This window comes from Cydia strobilella, chromosome 26 (genome assembly GCF_947568885.1).
Source record: "Cydia strobilella chromosome 26, ilCydStro3.1, whole genome shotgun sequence".
NCBI lineage: Eukaryota > Metazoa > Arthropoda > Insecta > Lepidoptera > Tortricidae > Cydia > Cydia strobilella.
Window position 1 is genome coordinate 3,965,423 of NC_086066.1, and position 17,117 is coordinate 3,982,539.

At 38.1% G+C, this 17,117-nt stretch overlaps 1 protein-coding gene across 1 annotated transcript; it reads right to left on the minus strand.

Annotated features, from left to right (window-relative positions):
• Positions 1–16,808, minus strand: LOC134753340 (zinc finger protein 502-like). Its single transcript, XM_063689212.1, has 16 exons — positions 16,624–16,808; positions 15,361–15,571; positions 14,606–14,698; positions 14,316–14,444; positions 13,437–13,814; positions 12,493–12,659; positions 12,155–12,239; positions 10,885–11,015; positions 9,802–9,876; positions 6,241–6,379; positions 4,706–4,812; positions 4,336–4,489; positions 3,796–3,927; positions 2,686–2,886; positions 2,049–2,195; positions 1–161 (listed from the first exon to the last, which is right to left on the minus strand). The coding sequence occupies exons 1-16, from the start codon at positions 16,695–16,697 to the stop codon at positions 15–17; spliced, it is 2,370 nt and encodes a 789-aa protein (XP_063545282.1). The 5' UTR covers positions 16,698–16,808; the 3' UTR covers positions 1–14.
• Between the last annotated feature and the right edge of the window lie 309 nt (positions 16,809–17,117).

Sequence of the window (17,117 nt, forward strand, 5' to 3'; positions counted from 1 at the left end):
CGTTATGCCTCGGACTATATCTTGAGGTTATAATACATAGGTTTATCGTCTATCATCGCGTTTATATCGGCGAGCTTCGGGTCACAGGACGGCCAGAGCGGCTGCACTATGTCCATCTCGCTCGCACTCGTGCCCACTGACATTTGAGGGTGCTGCATACTCTGAAATCATAGACCTAGCATTACATAGATGAGCTATACGCGTGCGCCCGTGAGGCACAAAACATATGCAATGCGACAATATGATTGGTCGAGTAGATTTGTAGCCCACCATAAACCATACTAAATTTACGGTGGGGAATTAAAAAAAAGCGAGACTGTGACAAGGACAAACAATAACAGCGCATTCTCTGCTACTCCTACTGAAAGATACATAATATACGTTCGGTCATTTCCCCCCACCCCTCATGCCCGATCCAGTTTTTTTTTTTTTTTTTTATTAAAAAAAGGCAAGCATTTGACCGCAATCTCACCTGATGGTAAGTGCCGATGCAGTCTAGGATGGATCATGCTTACCTAAAAGATGTCTATTCACTCTTGATTTAAAAAGATCCAAGTTATAGTGGACTGGGAATATATTTGCAGGAAGTGAATTCCACTCCTTAGCCGTTCGCATGATAAAGCTGGATGCATAGCGCTTAGTACGAATCAGTGGCAGAGTAACGACGTAAGGGTGAAACGCAAGTCCGCGTCTAGTCCCACGGTGGCAGAATGGAGATGGGGGGATTAAATTATGTAATCCCATCGCACACTCCCCGAAATGTATCCTGTAGAACACCGATAAACAAGCTACCTTTCTACGGTGTTCAAGGCTCTGCAGTCTAGCCTCTACTAATCCCGCATATCTAGTTATACTAGATTCATGTCTGAAATCGATTTATTTATTAACTTAGGAGTATTTATACATACCTGCCTAAAAATCAAAAGCTACGTAAGTGTGTAAGGTTATTTTTATACAACAAAATTAAATTATAGAGTTCTTATAGTCTCAATGGAACGCCGGTGCCATCATCACTGTTCTGCTTAAACTTTTCGACGCCGTGTCAAACACAAAAGCTGTCACTCGGACGCCACGTCACCGAAGTGTCAAAACTGAAATTGAACTTTATGCACATGCACGTGGGTCTATGTTGCTCTGTGGTCTTTGAACGATTAATCCGTCTTTGGCGTTAGACCTGCGGTGCCGATATATCCGTCATTGGCGTCCAAAAGGTTAAACTTTTTGAGTGACAACTGTTATCACACCGCTATTTATAACTTCAAAACGTAAAATTGAACTTTTTTACCACTGCCACAGACACACAACTACAATGAAAGCATAATAAAGGCGTTAGCTTGACTTTTTCAATAGGGAAAACGCACGGGTAATAACGCGAAACTCTGCGAAGGGGGCGCCACTACCACAATCTGAGGGTCTATCGCGTAACAAGAAAATCGAAATTTCGTTATCTAACATCTCAGTCACTTGCATATTCGAGCGACAAAGAGGCAGATTGATAGATGCATCAATGTCATATTTTATTATCTCTGAAAACTTGTCAAAAACCTGTTAAAGGTACAGTATGTATAAGTTACTCTATGGTTTACTAAAAGGGCTAGTGCCGCACTCTGGTAACATAACATTGCAGTAATATCCCCTATTCTCAATATTTTATTTTAACTTTGTAGAATGGTTGTTAGTATGGTTTTTGGCATTCATCATCTTTCTTGCGTTATCCCGGCTTTTTGCCACGGCTCATGGGAGCCTGGGGTCCGTTTGACAACTAATCCTAAGAATTGACGTAGGCACTAGTTTTTACGAAAGAGACTGCCATCTGACCTTCCAACCCAGAGGGGGAACTAGGCCTTGTTAGGATTAGTCCGGTTTCCTCACGATGTTTTCCTTCACCGAAAAGCGACTGGCGATCAATTAATATTTCGTACATAAGTTACGAAAAACTCATTGGTACGAGCCGGGGTTTGAACCCGCGACCTCCGGATCAAAAGTCGCACGCTCTTACCGCTAGGTAGGTAGTATGGTTTTAGGCATTACTATTATTAAATACCTACCTGTCTGGAATCCCGACGCTTGCCCCGAGCACGCTTTGGCCACGGTTTCTTAAGATGCACGTACGTGATGTGTGCACGCTTCTCGCTCGCGTGCTTGAAGCTCTTTCCGCACATTTCGCACTTGAATGGTTTTAGGCCGGTGTGGATCTGTGAAAAAACGTGTTCATTCATTTCATTCATAATTTAAGAGCATGGCTGAAAAAACGTGTAGTGATACAGAATTCTAGCTTGATGTTGGTTAATTTATATACAGGATGGCTAAAAAATAAGCGCATTCCCGTTGCCTGGGAAGTTTTGGGATTATACTGAGCAACTTTTACTATGGGACCAACCACGAAATCGCGTTTTATTTATAAATAATAATAAATTTTAATTTAACTACGAAAATAATAGTCTTTTTGGTAACAAATAAGATGTATGGAGTGAGCACTCTATGTCAATTCTCTTTTGATACGTAGGTTGAGCTACACTTTACTAAAAAAAGCGCGGTCCATAATGCAATATCTGTGTTTTTATCAAATATTAATATTTCGTATGTGTCAACACTGTCAACCTATGAATAAAGCATTTTTCTGCACATTTCGCACTAGTATGGTGAAAACCATACTCATGAGAAACCTGTTGAAACTTTACTTACAAACATGTGCCGCTGGCGGTTGCTATGCGTGCTAAAGTGTTTCCCGCACACGCTGCACACGTACGTGGCTCGCTGCGCGCTGTGCACGCGGCGGTGTGCGACGAGGCGTTGTTTCATGCGGAACGATTTGCCGCACGAGTCACATTTGAAGGGCCGTTCGCCGGTGTGGGTCCATGTGTGGTCTTTTAGGAGGGCGTAGCTCTGTAAGAGTTTGTGACAGTTAAATAATAGCTAAGTTAACATAGTTTGTAAAAGGTAACATCAAATAATCAGTCATGGCACCATTCGGTTACTGAATTTTGTCCATTTCCCATTATACCATTAGACGCCACAGTCAAATACGCGGGACATCAGTAACTCCGTGAAGATGGCATTTGCAATGTACATGGTAGTTTTTAACAGTACGAATATCAGTTTCATTGATTGTATAAGATTAGTAATTAGCTAATGTAGATGGCACTCTGGTTGTCGTTTGACAATTATGTTGCCAAAAAAACATAATTATGGCAACGTACAACGCCATCCACTTCCGCTGAAAATTAAGGGGGGACGGCTAGCGACATCTACATTTGGCTAACAAGCATACGGCCCGCCTGATGTTAAGCAGTCTCCGTAGCCTATGTACGCCTGCAACTCCAGAGGAGTTACATGCGCGTTGCCGACCCTAACACTCCGCACCCTCGTTGAGCTCTGGCAACCTTACTCACCGGCAGGAACACAACACTATGAGTAGGGTCTAGTGTTATTTGGCTGCGGTTTTCTGTAAGGTGGAGGTACTTCCCCAGTTAGGCTCAGCTCTAGATCTGGAATGACAGCAGCTGTGCTGTGCCCTATCACACTATACCCATACCTCTCTTTTGGACGTAGTTTAAGGACATAGCCGCGCGGGTCCATAACATTTTACATTTTCCTTTATTTTCAAAACAGATTTTCTTAGCACACTCTGCTGGATTATTAACGGAAGACCAGTGCTGGAAGTCACCAGCAACATGCTGAGGTGATGCCATTTCGTGGCACTATTCTTTGTGCGTTTTTGACATGTGTAAATTGTATCGTTTGTGTTTTTACGAATAAAAATATTTAATAATAAAGTAGGATTGATTACAATACCTGGAACATCCGACCGCACACTTCGCACATGCACGGCGACTTCATGGACGGGTAGTTGGTTCGGTTCTTGTCCGGGTGCATCCGCCGGAAATGGCCGTGGTACGCCCGAGAATCCTCTAGTTGCATTCCACACTACAAAAAAAAGCACAGGTAAATTATTTTTAGTCTAATAATAATTTATATCTAGTCTAATGCATCCTCGAAAATTATCAATATAGATGTAGCAAAAATGAAAACACAGAGTATTTAATTTAGCCTTACACAGCTAGGGTTACAGCATTCTCGAAAACCCTAAAAACGACTACTATAAATTAATTCCTACCTGTTAACAAGGAATAGGTCCAACTTTACGCAGCTGGCTGGGGTAGCGGCGGAGTGCATGCACGGAGTTTGAAGCGTCAATGAGCTACCGTAACTGCTTACCAATAGGCGTTAGTTGCCAGTTACCACCAATTTGAAATTCTTCACAGCGGTCGTTTTGAAGGTTTTCGGCTAGCCCCTTGAAAACCCTAAAAACGACTACTATACATTAATTCCCACCTGTTCACAGGGGATAGGTCCTTCAGCCTTGCGCAGCTGGCTGGGGAAGCGGCGGCGCTCGCTCGAGGTGCTCCGCGACCGCTTACGCTCGCGCGACACGTTCGGCTCACGCGGTTTTCGTGGCCTCTTCGACTTGTTGGGATCCTTGTCGTCTCTGGAGCAAAATTTATATTCGAAAATTTTTTTATACCCTTGTCATACAGATAGAAATCGTTAGATGTATACAGAGGTACAAGGTCTAATAAAGTAGATAGCGCTGGTCTAACATACATTACAGCCGCCACAGTCTCCTGGCCGTTGAGGCTGAGAGATGGGACAGTGGCAGTCTAACTCTATCCTATCATATTATGGGTATCTGACTCAAACATACTTGTCGCTGCCCGCGTGTCTGGCCGAAACATGAATGTGCCTTCTCAGAGCCTCGTTGGACACAAAACGTACGTTGCAAAGATCGCAGAAAGGCCCGTCCTCTGGGATCTAAAACAAGGAATTTTAATTCGAGATTCAGTGAGTGGTGGTATTTTCTATAAAAAGGGACCTTATTGTCGATGGCGCTTACGCGTATTTTGATGCAGTTTTTTTAATAGATAGTGATTCAAGAGGTAGGTTTAGAAGGGTAGTTGAACTACCCGTGCGAAGCCGGGGCGGGTCGCTAGTGTACATATAAACTGTCGCCACGCCCTGGTCCATGACTGTACCTACATTTTAAACTCTCGCATTTTTTACACATAATTGTGGTATTTTCTATAAAAAGGGACCTTATTGTCGATGGCGCTTACGCCATTATTAACGATGCTCCGATATAAATACAATGCTGCGCGACGCTGTGCGGCGTAAGCGCCATCGACAATAAGGTCCCTTTTCATAGAAAATGCCCCATATTATTTTTCGCAACAAAGTAAAAACAAAATAAAAATAAAATACACAGAATCGGGTAGTAGCAGGCTCTCTTATCGCTAAAAGGCGATCTTTATCAGGCAACCGTATACACACACATACAGATTTAGGATATTTTTAGGGTTCCGTACCCAAAGGGTAAAAACGGGACCCTATCACTATGACTCCGCTGTCTGTCTGTCTGTCCGTCTGTCACCAGGCTGTATCTTATGAACCGTGATAGCTAGACAGTTGAAATTTTCACAGAGTATGTATTTCTGTTGCCGCTATAACAACAAATACTAAAAACAGGATAAAATAAATATTTAAGTGGGGCTCCTATACAACAAACGTGATTTTTTTGCCGTTTCTTGCGTAATGGTACGGAACCCTTCGTGCGCCAGTCCGACTCGCACTTGGCCGGTTTTTTTTTTCACTTCCCATGATTGAAAGTTAGTTTTGGATGAGTGTTGACCGAATAAGGTAGATATGATCTATTTGTTGCATAATCATCTTACTGATAACGAACCAACTACACAACAACAACCAACAGCTGGAGCAACTCCAATAGGGGTATCACATGCATGTTGCCGACATTTTAAAAACCTGTACACTCCTTGAAGTATCCCATACTGTAGTCCATACAAAATCTCTGCAGGGAATTCATTCTACGGCCAGAGTGTTTGTGGGGGGAATTAAATTACAAAATTGGGACACACCTGGGGGTCGTCGAGTCTGTGTTTCAGTTTCTTGTGTAGCTCTATCCCTTTCTCGCTGACGAAGGAATACCCGCACAGCTGACAGACAAAATCGGACGGATGCTTGATGCGAACAACGACCAACTACACATTAACAGCCAACAGCTGGAGCAACTCCAATAGGGGTATCACATGCATGTTGCCGACATTTTAAAAACCTGTACACTCCTTGAAGTATCCCATACTGTAGTCCATACAAAATCTCTGCAGGGAATTCATTCTACGGCCAGAGCGTTTGTGGGGGGAATTAAATTACAAAATTGGGACACACCTGGGGGTCGTCGAGTCTGTGTTTCAGTTTCTTGTGTAGCTCTATCCCTTTCTCGCTGACGAAGGAATACCCGCACAGCTGACAGACAAAATCGGACGGATGCTTGATGCGAATGTGACCCATGTAAGTTGTGAATTTGCTGAAAATATATTAGCGTCTCAATCATTGCCAAAATATCACTTTTGTATAAATCACTTATAAAACAAAGCGCGTCTGTCTGTTTGTGTGTATGTTCACGATAAACTCAAAAACTACTGAACGGATTTTCATGCGGTTTTGCACCTATCAATAGAGTGATTCTTGAGGAAGGTTTAGGTGTATAATTGTGCCATTTTCCACCAAAAGGGTACTTATTGTCGGTTGTCAATAAGGCGCTATTTCCATATAGCTTCAATTCGAAATCTACCTTATCGACAAGCGACAATGTGGTACCTTTTGCTTGAAAACGTCACAATTTGTTAAGGTTTTGTGTAACCCGTGCGAAGCCGGGGCGGGTCGCTAGTTATTAGCAAAAGAGGTATAGGTACTCGTTTCTTGGATTTTATACCTCTTGTGTTACACTTAAATAACTCTTTAGCTTTAATTTAAGGTGTATTAGAACAAAAATTCATTATTTTTCAGAAATAGGCACTATAGGCCTTGGTCACTTTTTAGGGTTCCGTAGCCAAAGGGTTAAAACGGGACCCTATTACTAAGACTCCGCTCTCCGTATGTCTGTCACCAGGCTATATCTCATGAACCGTGATAGCATAGACAGTTGAAATTTTCACAGATGATGTATTTCTGTTGCCGCTATAACAACAAATACTAAAAAGTACGGAACCCTTGGTGCGCGAGTCCGACTCGCACTTGGCCGGTTTTTTCATAGTATGTGATATGACATTTATTTCAGTTATTACTTTTAAGGTCATTACGTCATTAGCTATAAATTTTACGATTTTATCGGTGCGATAATTATACTTAAACACTTACACAAACTCATCTTGACAATGTGGACATTAATTTTTTTGTTTTCTATTTATTATTTAGGGACTTAAACCAGTTACATGATTATGCCAGCCCCATTGTACCTTATACTATGTGGACATTAATTATACTTAAATACTTACACAAACTCATCTTGACAATGTGGACATTAATTATACCAAAGATAGATATAACTCCGTAATAGATGGATACAGTCTAAGGAAAAAACGTGCCTCGAAAATCAAGAAAATTTGATTCTCGTTCAGAGGGCGCTACTAGTTTTGGCCTACAGTCGTATAGATGGCGTTGACGGTTTCGTTTGTTATTTAACAATTTTAACGCATATCAGTGAAAGAACATGGGGGGCATTTCACGTCAAGCGGGCAGCAAAAAAATTGTCAGGTTCTGGATTTTGTTCATAGTTGGATTAATTGGACCTATATGTGAACAAAAAAAATTGGCATCATTACTTTTTTAATATATTGCTTCGTTAAAAATTTATACGCATTTGAAAAAACTACAAAATTTGAGGAACGGATTTTTTAAAAATTATTATTGCAATTCTTTCAATGGTTTTAATTATAACTAAATAGTGATTATTTGAGAATATTAGTTGATTTCTTTGAAAATTTATAAAAAAAGTTTTTTTTTATCTTTTTTTCATATAACAAACCGGAAGTTAGTATTAAATATCTTTTTTTTTCCAACTTCGCATTTTTTTATATTTTTTATTTTTACACAATAATGTAGCTTATGGTGTACTAATGTCCTATAAAAAAATTTATAATGGCATCTCGATTGGTTTTGAAGGTTCATGAAGTAATTCGAAAGTACTGCGCGACGCTCCGTACTGAGCGGTAGTTCTATGTGGCAGTCTTTAATGGCCAATTACGGGTTTTTTTTACTTTTGCGTAACGGAATTAAAGCAATAAACAATATTTCATCGGTTAAGATGTATAAAAGCAAATCATGTCTTATTCAATCGTGCCTTGTAGCGCTATCACTGATCAACCATATCTTGGAACTGAAAACAAAACGTTTATGTTTTAACAAAACGCTAGAGGTAACTTAATAACTATAGCTAGGTTTAGGCGGGGTATGTCACATGCTTAAGATGTCACTTTTGAGTTAGGTCACGTTCTGAGGACGTCACTTTCTGTACGTCACATTCTGAGTTCGTCACATTCTGAGTACGTCACTTTCTGAGAACACCACTTTCTGAGGCCCTCGCTTTCTGAGTTCGTCACTTTCTGAGTACGTCACTTTTATAGCAAAGTAATATTTAAGCGTATACCTGCATTAACAATGGATACCAGCAATCATATTAGCTGTACGGCATAAAAACGGCCGTATGCCGTACAGCTGTTATGATTGCTGGTATCTATTGTTCATGCAGGTATACGCTATAAAAGTGACGTACTCAGAAAGCGAGGGCTTCAGAAAGTGGCGTTCACAGAAAGTGACGTCCTCAGAAAGTGCCGTTCTCAGAAAGTAACGTACTCAGAATGTGACGAGCTCAGAATGTGACAAACTCAGAATGTGACGTACAGAAAGTGACGTCCTCAGAACGTGACCTAACTCGAAAGTGACTTCTTAAGCATGTGACATACCCCGCCTAAACCTAGCTATAGTTATTAAGTTACCTCTAGCGTTTTCTTAAAACATAAACGTTTTGTTTTCAGTTCTAAGATATGGTTGATCAGTGATAGCGCTACAAGGCACGATTGAATAATACATGATTTGCTTTTATACATCTTAACCGATGAAATATTGTTTATTGCTTTAATTCCGTTACGCAAAAGTAAAAAAACCCGTAATTGGCCATTAAAGACTGCCACATAGAACTACCGCTCAGTACGGAGCGTCGCGCAGTACTTTCGAATTACTTCATGAACCTTCAAAACCAATCGAGATGCCATTATAATTTTTTTTATAGGACATTAGTACACCATAAGCTACATTATTGTGTAAAAATAAAAAAAATAAAAAAATGCGAAGTTGGAAAAAAAAAGATATTTAATACTAACTTCCGGTTTGTTATATGATAAAAAGATAAAAAAAACTTTTTTTATAAATTTTCAAAGAAATCAACTAATATTCTCAAATAATCACTATTTAGTTATAATTAAATCCATTGAAAGAATTGCAATAATAATTTTTAAAAAATCCGTTCCTCAAATTTTGTAGTTTTTTCAAATGCGTATAAATTTTTAACGAAGCAATATATTAAAAAAGTAATGATGCCAAATTTTTTTGTTCACATATAGGTCCAATTAATCCAACTATGAACAAAATCCAGAACCTGACAATTTTTTTGCTGCCCGCTTGACGTGAAATGCCCCATGGGTCAAAATCATAAAAATAATTAATGCAAATAAAAATAATAATTTATCTATATTTAAATACATTCTATCGTATTTTTATAAATCTTCATTTTTAGTTTTAAAGTGTGTCGACAGATGGCAGTGAATTTACTGGGGTTACAAAATTTACTATGACAGTACCGCTCTAGTATAAGTTACTCTATGATTATACTTAAATACTTACACAAACTCATCTTGACAATGTGGACATTAATTATACTTAAATACTTACACAAACTCATCTTGACAATGTGGACATTGATATTTAGTGCCTTTATGCCATCTCTCATGTAACCTCGCCGTTTGTCTGAAACCAGAAATGTAATTAAGTATACATTACAACAAGCTCTGGTGAATCTGGTGAAGAAAATCTGACCCATATCTTTTTCTTCATCGGGTTATCTCGGCATTTTGCCACGGTCCATGGGAGCCTGGGGTCTGCTTGAGAACTAATCCCAAGAATTGACTTTGCGTTTATTTGTTTATGATACTTGCAACAATGTAAATACCTTAGATATAAAAATACTAACGTAGAGAATAAGATGATGAGCTATTATGTTACTAACCATGTATTATGAATCTTTGTTATTTGAAGTAAATGATTAGGTATTGAATTGAATTTATTGTAGGCATTAGTTTTTACGAAAGCGACGGCCATATGACCTTCCATTCCTTCCAACCCAGAGGGGAAACTGGGCCTTGTTGGGATTAGTCCGGTTTCCTCAAGATGTTTTCCTTCACCGAAAAGCGACTGGTAAATATCAAATGATATTTCGTACATTAGTTCCAAAAAACTCATTGGTACAAGCCGGGGTTTGAACCCGCGACCTCCGGATTGAAAGACTCTTACCGCTAGACCACGCGTGGTTACAAAATTAGTGTTAAAAATATTTTTATTTTTCTACCCCTCCGGGAAATAGGCGTGATTATGTGTATGTATGTTTTATTTTTCTAGATTTTTTAGATATTTCAAAATTTTCCTAGACCATTTTGACAGCTCTTATTCTCATATATTTCAGTTTTAATTTTTATTAATCAATTTCTAGTATATTTTTTACGTTGGCGTAGTCAGAAATATATATACTACCCAAACATTACAGATTCAAGTGAAGAAAACCTATATAACTGGAGTAAGATGCCAAGAGAATTTGAATGAAACTCGAGCAAGAAGAACCACCTTGAATAAACTATTTTTAGCGTTTTATTTTGCCTTCTATAGAATCATATAGAATCGAGTTTCTATAAAATTATTATTTTTCGCTTTTGTTTTTTTCTAAAACAATATTTATCAAAAAAAATGAATTAGAATACTAACCTGTGAGTGGTGACGTAAGGACACTGGTTGCAGCTAAATCGTTGCGTGTGGTGCGCCGTTATATGCTTCCGAAGAGCGTGTGGATGCTTGAAATGCGTTTTGCATATGTTGCACTCGTATTCGCCGCATTGCTGTAAAAAAAAACCTGACAAATATATCCTGGTTTGTTTCACAGCGGTTATGATTTTTTTGTATATGTTTTTTGATGATCAACTATTTTATTTAAAAATATTGTCTACGGTTACCTCGATAGTTATTCTAGTAATAAAACTATTTATAGTTTGTCAAAGGACTGTCTCATTTCAAACATAGACAGAGATAATCATACTATAACACTACACTAGAAAAGCACCCAAAAGAAAATGACGAGTATAGTTTATTTTGTTCTTATTTACTGACAATATGGTTTGACTAACTATAGACGGATTATACTATATCTCCGCTCCGATATAAATACAATGCCGCGCGACGATGTGCGGCGTAAGCGCCATCGACAATTAGGTCCCTTTTAATAGAAAATACCACATATAATTCGTCTAAATATTTCGATTTCCTATTTTATTAAAAATCAAAAATAACACTGTCATGTAGGATATACGTAAATCCTATGAACTAACGAAACTCCTTCCAAATTAGTCAATCCGTTTTGAAGATAATTAGGAACTATCGCGTCCGTTCTTTCTCCCTTGTGACGTCACAGAAAATCCAATATGGCCGACATTTCAATACGGAGCGGTCTGTAGACTTGAGAAACATTTAATAGACTCTTTGCTTATTTACCGTATAGTTTCCGATTAGGAACGGACTTCGGACCCGGGTATGTCCTTAAACTACGTCCAAAAGAGAGGTATGGGCACTGTGAATGTCATCTCGCTTAGTGTGATAGGGCACAGCATAGCGGATGTCATATTCCAGATCTAGAGCAGAGCCCAACTGGGGAAGTGACTCCACCTTACAGAAAACCGCAGCCAAATAACACTAGACCCTACTCATAGTGTTGTGTTCCTGCCGGTGAGTAAGGTTGCCAGAGCTCAACGAGGGTGCGGAGTGTTAGGGTCGGCAACGCGCATGTAACTCCTCTGGAGTTGCAGGCGTACATAGGCTACGGAAACTATCAGGCCGTATGCTTGTTTGCCACCGACGTAGTATAAAAAAAAGGAAACTTTGTATGCATTTTGTAGGAAATTTGCAAAGCAACCCGTTTCCACTGCTACTTTGTGTAATAAGTAGGTCTATATTAAAACTAGCTTAATTTAGAATAAATACTTACATCGGTATGTCTAATAACGTGACTATTGTAAGCATCTTCGTCAAGGAAGCCTTTGAAACACGCTTCACATTTGAACACAGAGTTTCTGAAAAAAAAAAAGGTAAGCTTAGGTAAGGTAAGGTAAGCGTGCTCCACCGTAGACCACATCATCACTTACCATCAGGTGGGATCGTGGTCAAACGCCTGCTTATTCATCATAAAAAAAAAAGAAAAAAAAAGAAAAAAAAGAAAAAAAAAAAAAAAAGTAAATGGGTTATTTTAATAGTTCCGAATTTTCAATAAAATCCAAATTAAGTGACACCAAAGATATGTGTCGTTTTCAATCAAAAGGTACTTACTTGTAGTTGGCAGTCTCTTGCCTCTTCCGTATCTCTTCTAGTTGCTCGTCTTGAGTGAGATCCGTGATCGTAAACAGAGTCTCATTTAATTCGTCGTTTAAGAACGGTTTACGCCGCCGGTCGATTTTAGGCTGCGTCGGGTCTTTCTTCAACTGCCTCTTTCGCACCTGTAGAATAAGACCAAAGATAATTAAGTAGACAGAGTGCTCACTCCATAGGGGTCATCCATTAATTAAATGGCACGGTTAGGGGGGGTAAGGGGGTCAAGAAGATGTGACATGTTGTGACAAGGGGGAGAGGGGAGTCACAAACTGTGTGACGTCACATTAACTTATTTAAATTATTTTATTCGTTGTACAGTTTTATTTTTATTTTTTTATTTTATTGGTATTAAGGATAATAACAGCCGTAAATATAACTAAGACATAATATGCTTACATAAAACAAGGCCAATAACGGTCATTTAAATTACAAGTTTTTGGAACGATAATCGTTTTTAATCGTTTAATTTTCTTTCCTAATCTGCTTTGGGTTATAAAACTACTAATATTTATTTTGTCAAAAATATTTTGATATAAAATATTAATGATACTTAATACTTAATTCGATTTGCCGATTACATTAAAAAAATGTGACGTCACACCAGGGGGGGGGGGGAGTTTGCCAAATGTGACAAGGAGGGGGGGAGGGGTCAAAAAAGCTCGAAATTCGTGTGACGTAATTAATGGATGAACCCATACATGAGTTTTGTTACCAAAAATACCATTATTTTCGTAGTCCGTATCTAGCGTCAAGTAGCGGAATTATCAGTACTGCTACTCGACAATAGATGTCACTTGTGTCGCGACCGACGACTGACTTTTTCCAAGTATAACTTAATGTTGCCACAGTAAACTCAAAAAAATATTAGAAAATGCCAAAGTCAAAGCTGAACAAATACATACCTTTTTAATAACTTCCTTCTTCTCGATTTTATTCTTCTTAACCTTCTCCTTCTTTTTCCTTCTAGCTTCTAACGGCAAACTGTCATCGGTTGAATATTCTCTATCTGACGCCACAAAATCTACATCATTATCATTATCGTAATCATTAACTTCATTATTTTCCTCTTTCATTTCGTTATCTTCATTGAAATCATTATTTTCATTCTTTATTACTATTTCATCTGTGATATTAACTTCGTATAGTGGTATTTCTTTATCTTCAATTGTGTCGTGGTCTAAGGTTTGGTTGTAGAAGTTAGGTTCGTAATGTTTAGGACCTAGGTTTGAGGTTAGTCTATTATTGTCGCGATTTATTGTGGCTAGATTTTGTAGTGTTAGCTGGAAGGAAACGTTAAATGAATTATCCCATCATCAAAAACATTCATATGAAATGAGAGCCAAGTTCAACATTAAAAATATGCGTCGTTGTTGACATCGCCCGCAAAAGGATTGAGATCTATATGAGTGCCAAGTTCTAGTTCACTTGGGATGTAATTAAAGTTCAGGATTTGACTTGGCTTTCCATCATGATAGAATGTGCTCTTAGACTTTTGTTCTTGTCTACTACTGTTAACTTTTATAATAACTCATTTCTCCTCGCTTCACTCGTCGCCTGAGTAGTAAGGTTATGTTAGTGACCATACCTGTGAAGCCGATGGTCCTGGGTTCGAATCCCGGTAAGGGCATTTATTTGTGTGGTGAACACAAGTATTTGTTCCTGAGTCATGGGTGTTTTCTATGTATATAAGTATGTATGTATATCGTCGCCTAGCACCCATAGTACAAGCTTTGCTTAGTTTGGGGCTAGGTTGATCTGAAAAAAAAAAAAAAAAAACTTACGCTATCCTGTCTGCTGACTATTTCCATCATGATAGAATGTGCCCGTAGACTTTTGTTCCTGAGTCTACTGCTGTTTAGAAGACGGTGTGCGCATTCTACACATAACTGGCCGGGCAGCTTGTCTTCACACTGGAAAATGGATTTTATGTTCATGTTATAGAGTTGAATATAGGTACACTACTTGTTGGTTGGAAAACTTGCTAAATATGCCAAATACCGAATAATAACCGATTCGGCCCATCTCTAGTTCAGTAAACGTGAGTCAATTTTTAAAAAGGGAAGATATTTACCTCAAGCCCTGTTAGATGGTGATAGGCTTCTTCTAACCGGTACTTCCTGATGGAGAGCAGCCTGCCGTCCACCGCGAGGCAAATTCGGCACACCTAAAACAAACATTGAATGCTCTAGTTTTACAATACAATACGTTTATTTGTCGAAAAGCAGGTGTTACATACATATAATTAAGTGCTCCACTTTTGGCCATATGAGGCATACAGATATTTAACGTGACAGCTTACGTGTATTGCGTGACGTGTATTTTATGCAATTTTTACTCAATTAACCTTTTCGACGCCATGTCAAACACAAAAGCAGTTTTCCAGACGCCACGTCACCGAAGTGTCAAAACTAAAATTGAACTTTATGCATCATGCATGTAGGTCTATGTTGCTCTGTGGTCTATGACCAATTAATCGGTCTTTGGCGTTGAAGCTACGCTTGGCGTCCAAAAGGTTAAAAGTGACTTGTGTTGTCAATATCATAACTGTTTGTCTGGATTTTAGTTTTTGACTGGACTAATTTGGGATAATATTTTTATTTTTAATACTTTTCAGTATTAAAACAACACTGACAACAAGCCTTCTCATAAGGTCCTTCCCATCCTGGAGATATATGATTTTGGCTTTTTAAAGTAACTTTTAAATTTACTCAGAATAAATCGTTTGAAGTGATGCATCAAGTAAAGTGGAAGTGCTAAATGCTAGTATTTTAAGCTGTTTAGTCAAGACACTTCCATTTGTTATAAACAAATAAATTACTAATATACCTGTAAAGTATTGGCTTCCCCATAGTCACACCCTGCCTCTTGCACTATTGGCACAGCACCCGCCCTCACTTTTCTCAGTCCACTCTTGGTTTCATACAAGTCTTCACTAAGAAAATGCTCTGAGCAGACAGCGCTGCGTTCCTTGGGCTCCCATGATTGTTTGCCAAGAGCGCGGAGCCAGGAGAAGCGGAGAGTTGGCTCAGTGGGGAAGCTGGAATTAATATTATATTGTGAGCAATGATATTGTGAAATCGATGAATTAATTTAATTAAACACACATATATCTATACAGTTCTGTTATATACAGTTCAGTCGTGATAAAATAAATTACCAGAAGCAGTGATATGTGCTCCTTCAGTGAACACCTTTAAAAACAGAATTGACAAACACTTAAAACAACTAACAAAATGAACACAAATAGACCTAATGCTTCAGCTGCTAGTGTATTAAACAATATAATAACAATATAATATAATATAATATGTTGTAAGTTAATGTGTTGTGTCAGTACCTAGAACAGATACTTAAACCTTGAAATTAGGAAATATATCCAATTTAAACTGTTGTGAGACATACTAATATTAAATCATTTTACGGTTTAGACTCACTTGTTTTAGTCACTCGCGCGACATATTAGGCTCTCCGAAACATGTCGCGCGAGTGACTAAAACAAGTGAGTCTAAACCGTAAAATGATTTAATAGGAAATATATTTTTCAAATTATGTAGAGCTCCATTACGACACATTTTTTTAATGGGGTTGAAAGGTTTTAAGGACAAAGTTGCGGGCAGTAGCCTAGTTTTGTCTATACACAACATGAGTGTGACCTCTCTCTCTACAGTACACAACCTATAGGCAAACTATAAGTACTCTATTTTTTTTCAAATAGATATGTATGCAAGCATTATGCCTTTAATTTGAAAATTTAAATCATACTTTCAATTTGAATATTAAGATTGGAGCACTATAAGGCCCAAATACATTATGAAATGTCATTATGGATCTCACACAAGTCCCAAACTAAAAAAAAAAAACTGTGCAAGTCAATACAGTCCAATTAGTGACATAAAATATCTACTTAGTTTACAATTACAAGGCACCGATTACTCATATATCCTAAATGAGCAGAAATGTGGGCAATAGTTGACTAAAGCTATAATTACTAGTAAATTAATTAGTAAAATGCTCTAAATAGAATATATTTTGTTTGGTTGAAGCTATAATAGTATTATTCCTTTTACCGATTTAAAATACGATACTTACACATGAAAAGTGATTCCCTGGGATTTCGAGATATGTCTCGAGTCATTTTTGCAGCCCGGAACGCAGCACCGCATTTTAAATATTAGTAAATAAACTTAATTATTTACATCACTACAACTAAAATAGGATGTCATTTTCGCACGAAACCTTTAATTATTTACATGACAAGGGACCTCTATGTACAGATTATAGATGCTAATTTATTAAAATAAAACTACGACTATTCATTTTGTATTTCAAATGATATAAATTGAACAAAATCGGAAAAAATACTTCAATAGTTCCAATAGCTTTGAGTTTTGACAGAAGCTTTGCATTATTATGCTATCAAATTCCAGACACTTGTATCCTACTTCTAGCTTTTTCATTCTTATAATGTTAGAAAGAGAGTAAAGAGAGTTATGACCATTGAAAGGATTTTTGATTTAGTTGTGCTATACAATGTAGAAGTATATAAACATATTCGATCTTGGTCTCTCATTTGTATAGACACA